Below are 9,402 nucleotides of genomic sequence, written 5' to 3'. Positions count from 1 at the left end.
TATTTTCATTGGCTATTCCCTAACAAAAAGGGGATATAAGTGCTATCACCCAAACACGATAAAATTGTCTGTGGACGTCACTTTTGTAGAAAATCAAGCTTTCTACTCTACCCCTTATCTTTAGGGGGAGTCATTACTAAAAGCTGGGGGAAGTTAGAAGCTTTTTTTCAGCTTAAGAATTCTCTCAGACAGCTACAATAACTCAGAAGGCACTGTACGGAGTTCAAATGGTGATCCAACTGATGGTCCTTAATTAGTGGTCAGTGCTCCCTTTAAGACAGCCTTTGATTTTTCCTCTGAAAATGATGAAGTGAGAGCTGGTAGTACACTGCCACTATAGGTTTACTCAAGAAGGAAATCTCTGCCTCCTAATCCAGTACAAGCCCAAGACTTCAAACCAATAACATGTACTGAACTTTACTCTCATGTCTCTTCTCCATTATCCTCTAAGGAACCTAGAGAACACACTCAAACAGCCATTGTTAGTGCACCTTCACCACTACACCTGAGGATTACCTATTGCCCATAGGAAATGAATCAGGAAGTGTACCCATCATCCCCTTTCTGATTTCATTTCCTATGATAATTATCGAGCCTCCCTTAATTAAATCTTGTTGATATTCCAAAAACAGTTCAAGAGGCTCTTAGAGATGAAAACTGAAAGAAAGTTATGAATGAGGAGATGAGAGCCCTTTCAGAAAATTAGAATTGAGAAATTATCAAGCTACTGGAGAGAAAAAGGTCAGTTGGGTGTCAATGGGTATTTATAGTTAAATACAGGGTTAATGGGAGTTTGGAAAGATATAAGATTAGGTTAGTATCCAAGGGCTATATCCAGACTTATGGAATTAATTACTTGGAGACCTTTGTTTTAGTTTCAAAGATGAATACTATCCATGTGTTATTGTCTTAGGTAGCTAATCTTAATTGGTCTTTACAACAGTTTGATGTTAAAAATGCCTTTTTGCTTAGAGACCTGGAAGCTCCACTAGGATTCGATAGAGATTTTAAGAGTAACAGTGTGTGTAGGTTGAAAGCTTTGTACAGGCCTAAAGCAAATTACTAGAGCATGGTTTGGAAGATTTCCTAAAGCTATTATTAATATGAAGTTTTGGTAGAGCCAAGGGGATCACACTTTTTTTCATCAAGCATTCTTCCTCTAGCAAGGTGACAACTTTGATAGTCTTTGTAGATGATATAATCGTCACAAGTGATAATCTTGAGAAGATAAAGGAACTCAAAAAGGGACTATCTCAGGAGTTTGAGAGAAAGGGTTAGAGAGCCTCAAGTATGGGCATTGAAGTTGCACGCTCAAGGAGTGGAATCTTTATTTCACAACAAAATATATTTTTGTTGTTAAGGACACAAGGATGCACGGATGTAAACTAATGGATACTCCTATAGAACCAAATCACAAGCTTGGAGAAGCTAAGAAGGATGTTGTGGTAGATCATGGGAGATATCAACATCTAGAAGGCAACTTAATTTATCTCTCTCATACTCATATTAGACTGGACATAGCTTTTGCAGTCAGCTTGGTGAGTCAATTTATATATTCACCTAGAGAAGTTCACTTGCTATTAACAGAATTATGCAATATTTAAAATTCACCCTAGGAACTGAGGTTCGAAACTAATACAAATGAGGATTAGGTGGAGTTTGTGAAGGACAAACAATCAAATTCAGGATGCCATACATCCATATGGGGAAATTTAATAACATGGAAAAGCAGGAAAAAATTAAGTTCAGATCAATGGCGCACAAGATTGGTGAACTACTGTCTAAAGATAATCCTTGAGGAAATTATGAAACTGTATTGCAACAATAAGATAGCAATTAACATTGCCCACGATCCAGTTTAGCATGATTGAACAAAACATGTTGAAGTGGATTAACACTTACCAAGTAGAATTTAGATAATGACCTAATTTGCACTCCATATATCTCTATAGATGAGCAACTAGCTGATATTCTAACTAAAGGGTTAACCAATCAACTATTTCAATAGATCAATAGCAAGTTGGGAATGGACAACATCTAATCCGAGCTTGAGGGGGGAGAGTTGACTAATTAGATCAAAAAAAAAAAAAAGGAAAACTTTTTTTTCCTTGATTTGCTCCTCAAATTCTCTCTCTCTCTCTCTCTCTCTCTCTCTCTATATATATATATATATATATATGTGTGTGTGTGTGTGTGTGTGTGTGTGTGTATTGTATTTTATCCTCTTAGTCTCCTAATTTTTTGTAAAATATGTTACCTGAGTGATGGGAGCAGAGTTCTCTTTTAGTTTCCTTTTTTTATTGTAGAGCCCTTGCTTCTTGTCTTCCTGTCTATTTAACAGTGCAGTGAGTGCAGTCCTGCTTCACTTTACTACATTCAATAGTTGGATTCTCCCATTCTGTAAAAATTCCTCTTTCCTAAGTTGTCTACTTCGGAGGTAGCTCTGCTACCGGACGAAGTTGACTATTTCAAGTAACCAGTTAAGCAACCTTCCAAGGAATGTCTTCATGTTACTGCTTCTCAAGCTTAAGTCTAACCTTAAAGGTTCCTTAGAGTGAGCTGAAGTTGGCTACCCGTGATAAGGTGGGGTGGGCAAGCCACTATCATAATTTATATACAGATTATTCAAATTAATATACAGAAATAGTATTCTACTCGTATATCCGTTATATTATCTTATTGGTAAATAAAATACATTTTCTCTCTCACAGAACATTTTTGTGTCTTGACTAAAACATAATCTTGATGTTGTAGGTTGATCATTTTATGAATCAAAATAAACTATCCAAAAGCATAGCATGGCATTCATCAGGGCCCGGTGCTATTGTGAGAGCTGAATACTGAGTGCTTACTATGGATTTACCTCAACAAAAGTATAAATATTACTTGCTCCTTGGAGACTTTTGGTTCTTTGCATATTTCATGTCTTCAACAATACCTTTGCTGGAAAGTTATAAAGTGCTATAGTTGGTCTTGTTTTGTTTAAATTGTTTTGTGTTTCTTAGACCTATTATATGGAGGTCTTCTGTTCACCCCCGGGTCTTCTCTCATTTTCTTGGGTTCTTTAGTAACTTTGGCTGGGACTATTTTTGTGTTAGTCTACAGGGTCCTGTAACCATTAGTTCACTCCCAAAATTAACATTTAATTTGCTATAGAATTGTTATTCTAAAAATACATTATTGCTTGATCCACAGTAGAAATCATTAGTCAATCTTCTTCCTGACCGGACTACTAAGCATATTGTTTCTTGATACCTGTAGCTCAGCATATGCTGTTTCCTGGGCATCTTCAGGAAATGCTATATTTCCTGATTTTGGTGCTTGTGCTTGGGTTGACTGTTCAGTCCTATTTCTGATAGTATGCCTTGTCTGATAAGCAATGTTGGGTTCTTCAACAAAATCAAACTATGGCTTTCCTCTAAAGAATTCTGTCTTTAGATTGTAGCATGGATTGCAGTGGCACAGCAGAGGCCACAAGGAGGCTGGGCTGTTCAGTCAAAATACTTGGATCTAGTTCCTTCAAGTTTCCTACCTGTTAAACTGCTATCACTTTCATGGTGCTCTTGGAACAACCAAATTTTCTTGGACCAATTTGATTTGCTGTTTAATTATGAAACCATCAAGTAGGCTTTCATATAAAGTCTCAAATCATTCCATTAATAACATGTACCTTTTCCCTTCAAATAAAAAGCCACCCATTCCATACACCCCTCCAACCCAGTGGGAAAAGCAAAAGAAAAGTTTGATGTATATGATTTTTCATCTTGGATATGTAATTTAAGATTCAAATTGCTTGCCTTCAAAAGTCTGTCCAAAATTCCAACCCTTGGGAGCAACATTGTAAGATGTGAGGGTGATTCCATCGCTAGCAGTGATCTCAAAGGAAAGAGGCTGATTCTTTAAATCAGCATTGAGATGCCAGTTCTGACCCCAATTCCTGCCCATTGGAAGCCATCCTGTTCTTGAACCCTTTACCTTCACTCCCACTATGTCTCCAGCGCCACCCACATTGCTGATCAGCACTGATAAGAATATACCTGATCCATCAAGTGAAAATCGAACACCGCCTTCTTTTCTGCATTTGATCCTGCAGCAACCAAATCCATCATGGGTAAGCAAAAATGAAAATTCTTGGGATGCAAAAAAATATATACAGGAAAATTATAAAAACATGCATCCTCCAACTTAATGAAGACATAAACATGTAATAAATCATAAGGAAGAATCGACCCAAAAAAGAACAGGTCGATTGGAGGGCATTATGATTATCTTCCAAGAAAAGGGACAAAGATAAGTGCTGAAAGATAAAGCACTTTAGACATCGAGCATTTAAGGGAGCAACACAGGGTTCAGAAATCATTTCATAAGCTACCAGCAACCTGTTAAGCAGTCCAAGGCTTCAGAGAAAAGGTGATTGAATGGAAGGAGAAGTGCAAATCAGAAACAAACTTGCCCCATCCAGTTCAAGGGAATCACTTTCCTTCGCAGAGACAGTCAATGACACTCTGAAACCCAAATTAATGAAAATAAATAATTAAATGTTACCTTACAGGGCAACTACTTCTAACACATTTCATACTTCCTTTTCCTTGATGGGGAAAGACAAGAAATAAATTTGGAGAGCATGTGTGAAAAGGCTTATTAAGTTTAAACATTTTTTTCTTTCCTTCCATTTTTTCCCCTTATTTTCTTTTTCTCTCACTTCCCATTGATCTGTCCAAGATCTAAATTGAGCCTAAGATTAAAGGAATATAGTAGAGTTTTTGTTGAACCCTTCTTTAAGACTTTAACAGCCTTCAAAATTTTCCAAAGGCATGCACCAAGTTTGAAACCGGTCTCTGGAAGAGAGCAATACATCACACTGAACCCACACAAACCAAATTGCTAATGCAATACAAAGAACTTTGTATGACAAAATCAATAAGAAATATGTGAGCAGTCTTGTTAGACAAATTGAACATTTGAAGTCAATCAACACTTGTTTGGTTCAACTAAAAGAATGGTTGCTTAATCCTAATGCATGGATGGTTGGACTCTTCAACTTCTTACTCTGGGGGTTTTCTGAAAGGGCCCCTCCTGAACAGCAAGTTAGACTTTTATAATATATTCGGGTTGAACTACAAAGACCAATCAACTCAGACCATCCACTAAAAAGGGTATATTTTCACTATCATGATAATTTAAACCTAGATATAAGGCATAAAACAAACCAGGCAAACCATTGAACTTTGCTTCAAACTATGAATATTAGACATGCAGCCAAAACAGCCAAATCTAGAATGCTTCAGCAAATTCTGGAAGGACCAAATCACTGAGCAAGAAATCGATGGAACCTTCAAGACTTGACAGCCTTCAAAATCTTCTATAAGCATGTGCCAAGCTTGAAAAAGTCTTTGGAAAGTGAGCACGCATGCATACTAAATCTTACACAAGACCATACAAGCATTCATAGTTATTTTCAGAAAATCCAACAGAAATGGGTAAGAGATCCCCAAAATTGGAATGAATTCATAAAGAATGTGTATTTATTCCAAAGGTTTTATCTGCTAAGAACTATGGAATAGCAGTATACAGATGTCTTAGCAGGGAACTTGACTATTTCATTCCTAAAACATAATTGAAAGGACAATAATAAGAAGTAGATTCAACTTTGTTCTTAGGTAACACCTCTTGTTTCCATTTTGTATCTAAAAAGGGTCTGGAAATCTATGTTTCAGTATAATATTTCATATTAATATTCAGGAGTGTCTTCTAACACAAAGCTTTTGGTAATCAACAACAGAAGAACAATACCTTATATTTGGTTTTTTTTAGCAAGGCTGAATTGCTTTAGATGCAAAAATCAGAGAATTCATCAACAAAAAGGGAAATAAAGCTGATCAACAATGCCGGTTTCGGCCATGCTATCCTGAGTAACATGTACAGTAAGAAAATTTAAATCCAGTTTCCTTTGTCTTTAGGTAATGTTTCATGCCTCTAGTACTTTCTAAGAAGCTTATGAGTACTGTTTAAATCTTCATGCAAACAGTTTTTAATACAAATAGATGTATAAATGTATGCTGAGTTGACCATAATTAGTTAATGAGAAACCAGAATGGAAGAATGGAGATTGAGATAGGAAAGCAGTTTGAGGAACAAAAATGATATTACGATCTTTAACAATCAAAGTGATTCTACATAATCATCCTCAGATATAATAAAACTTAGTAAAACACATATTTAGGTGGTGAATTCTAGCCAAAGTTTTAGGTTGCTGCAAGAGGTTGATCATTGTAGGTTGGAAAGAGAGGTATGACACCCTCTTTGCTCTATAGTAGCATTGGGGTGATGCCCAAGACCACACTAAAGGATACCAAAAACTTAAGAAGGATTTGATCTAAGATGCATTAAATGAGATTGAATGAAAATGTCTTTAGCATCATCATTTTTTTTTTCCTCATTTCATCATGGGGTAGGTGGTGGTTGGATATTTAAATAAAAATAAAATAAAAAATAAAAAATAAAAAAGATGAAGAAATTGCTTTCCATGAATTCTAACCACTTTTTATCAATATTTAGTCATCGCCTATTTGAATTATTTAATATTTATATAAAAGAGAAAAAAATAAATGAAATGTGTTTAAAGTAGCATACCAAGATAACTTAATGACTTCAAATTTATTTTTTATTTTCCTTTATTTTTTTCTTTTGTTTTACTTTTCCCCCCTATTCGCTTGTCTTTTCATTTGGCGTCAATTTTTCCCCAGAACCAAATCTAATGTTAAGGAAATGATTTTCTCATGTTCCGTCTATCATGGAAAATATGAAAAGAAAATCAAATATGATTAAAATTAGTTAAAAATTTATACATTCACAAGAGAGAAAAAAAATGAAATGAGTTAGCATAAGCATATAAAAATAATTATTACTATTAAATCTATTTTTCTTTTTCTTTTATTTTCTCTCTATTATCTTCCTCTCATATTTTCCCCTAAATCTTCTAAGACCCAAACATAAGGTTTGAAAATTCTAATTTTTTTTATTATTTTTACTATAAAATTAAAAATCTTAAATAAGAGTATCTAAAAAGTAATTACTCATAAATATATAGGTTCAAATTTATAATCTCTTTTTGCTACGCTAAAAAATTTCTACATAGAAAAAGTATGAATTTAGATTATATTTTTTAAAATCATTACTTTTTCAATGGAAGCGTGTAAATGACTTTCTGAATTATGGTATCTTTTGGATTCATGAATTAGGAAGTGAAAGAGTGGTTACAAGTGGGTCTGAGAAGGGGGTTGCTGCTCCAAAAGTGAATTCTCATTAATGGGAATCCATGACTTTAGTTCATGGTCCAGCTGCAGCCTAAAAAGGGGACATCCGATTGAGCCTTTCAATCGGGCTTTAGCTTGACCCACCACCCAATGCACTGAGTCACCTTCCAGCTTTTGAATTATGAATTCAAATTTCAAACTTTATCCACTACATGTATAATTAATAACTAAACATTTAACCAAAAGCCAGCGCTGTTTGGGCCATGACCCAAAGGCCAGACAGGCCCATTTCACATGGGCCGAGAATGATGCAAAAGAGTAAAGTTGAAAGATGAATAGTAAAAATAGAAACAAATTGGATGTGTGGGTTGTTACCTCCGATAGTGGACAGGCATGTTGGCAGCCTTCCAAATAGCGATCTTCTCAAAGGCCTCAATGGGGAGAACAAAGTGGTTGTTGGGAGGGTTGCAGTGCCCCCCGCCGTCCGCCGGGAACCCATAGTTAGGGGCGCAGAAGTTGGTGGCCGTGACGATGATGGACGTCCCCGGAATGCACCAGCGGAGGTCGTCCACGCACCTCAGCTCGAAGCATCCCCCGCAGATCTGGCCCCTCTCGAACAGCGCCTCGCTCAGTCCCACCGTCGCCATTCCATATCCACTCTTGACCAAGTCTCCGTACCCGCACGCGCCCCCCACCGCGTCTCTTGGGTCCGCCGCCGCGTAGTAAGTTGCTCGCCCAGATCTCCACTCTGAGAGTGTGGCCGATGAAGAGGAGGAGGAGGATGATGATGATGAGGAAGAGAAGTGGGCGGCCACTGTCGTGAATAACAGCTGGAGGAGGAGGAGGAGGAATGTTGGAGCTCGTATCATAGCAGCTGTCATTTTTCTTTTATTATTTTTCTTTTTGCTGTCTGGTTTGAGAGAGAGAGAGAGAGCGATGGCAGCTTTGGTTTTACTTGAGAGTGTTGTAGACTGTTTCCACTGATTTTTCCCCGAATCTCTCCACATTATGTTTTTTTTGTTGAATTACGGAAATGCCATCGAAAGGGTGACGCCAGTTCTCATCGAAGTATTAAAAAAGTTAAACTTGTAATGATGGCTGTGTGTTGTAACTTGTAAGTGACAATCACTTATTAAAATATCACGATATTTGGAGGATATAAATATCGAGATATAGGAGAGAAATACCCATGTACTGATATTTCGGTAATTTATTAGAAATTTTGTCAATTTATCGATTTTTCGTGATATTCTGGGCGGGGCGATGCGGTCAAACTTTAAAAATTTTCAAAGCTACTGAGCCAACCGATGGGGCAAGCTTATCCTTGTTATTGATGTTAGACCAAATATATATGAAGTAAAATTCATCGTATAAACATAATATTAAAAGAATATTTTAAGGACAAATTAATTAGAATTATTTTATAATTAAATGAAAATTTCTTATTTAATTGATTACCAAAAATATAAAATTATCATGATAATTTTTTTTTTATAATATCATTAACATATTAATTAAATATTAAAAATTATACATATATCATTATCTATTTTATATCATTTAATATATTTGAATTAAATGAATTATAATTTTATTATTACAAATATTTTTAAATCAAACGTATTATAATCAAATATTATAATATTGTTATCTTATAACATTTGATATAATTTAATAATGAATATATATTTATAATATTCATATTGACGCATACAATATTATTATCAAATATGATAAATTATATCATATATATATATATATATATATCAATTTCTTGAACAAAACAATTTTAAAATATCTATTATACTTATAATTTTATTTTTAAGAGTTTTTTCTTATATTTTTATATGTTTAGATCAATTTTAGGTTCATCAATATTTTCATCTTTAGGGACAATAAATGTAATCCAAAAATCCTTGTACAAAATTAATTGTCATTAACAATTAATTCAAAATTTATGTATTTTTAAATAATTTAATATTTATATATATAACAAAAAATAAATAAGTTTAATATATATATATATATATATATATATATATTTCCAAATTATCGTTAATATTTAATACTTGATGATATATTACGAGTACTAGTCTCTCATAAATATCTCAATTTGTTTTCTCACTTCCAAAATATAGATTTGGTG

The 9,402-nt window shown here is 34.7% G+C and overlaps 1 protein-coding gene across 1 annotated transcript; it reads right to left on the bottom strand.

Annotated features, from left to right (window-relative positions):
- Window positions 1-3,577: 3,577 nt before the first annotated feature.
- LOC100249605 (expansin-A13) lies at window positions 3,578-8,506 on the bottom strand. The gene is made up of 2 exons (XM_002269967.4): window positions 7,632-8,506; window positions 3,578-4,087 (listed from the first exon to the last, which is right to left on the bottom strand). Exons 1-2 carry the CDS (start codon window positions 8,261-8,263, stop codon window positions 3,778-3,780), a joined length of 942 nt encoding a protein of 313 aa, XP_002270003.1. The 5' UTR covers window positions 8,264-8,506; the 3' UTR covers window positions 3,578-3,777.
- Window positions 8,507-9,402: the final 896 nt, after the last annotated feature.

The sequence above is a fragment of the Vitis vinifera genome, chromosome 4 (genome assembly GCF_030704535.1).
Source record: "Vitis vinifera cultivar Pinot Noir 40024 chromosome 4, ASM3070453v1".
NCBI classification, from domain to species: domain Eukaryota; kingdom Viridiplantae; phylum Streptophyta; class Magnoliopsida; order Vitales; family Vitaceae; genus Vitis; species Vitis vinifera.
Note: the sequence above shows the minus strand (reverse complement) of the source record. Positions and strands in the feature narration are given on the sequence as shown.

Coding starts and splice junctions, on each gene's coding strand:
- LOC100249605 (XM_002269967.4), bottom strand. CDS start 8,263: ATGTGGAGAGATTCGGGGAAAAATCAGTGGAAACAGTCTACAACACTC. Junction 4,088..7,631: donor ATGCCTGTCCACTATCGGAG/GTAACAACCCAC, acceptor TGGTTGCTGCAG/GATCAAATGCAGAAAAGAAG.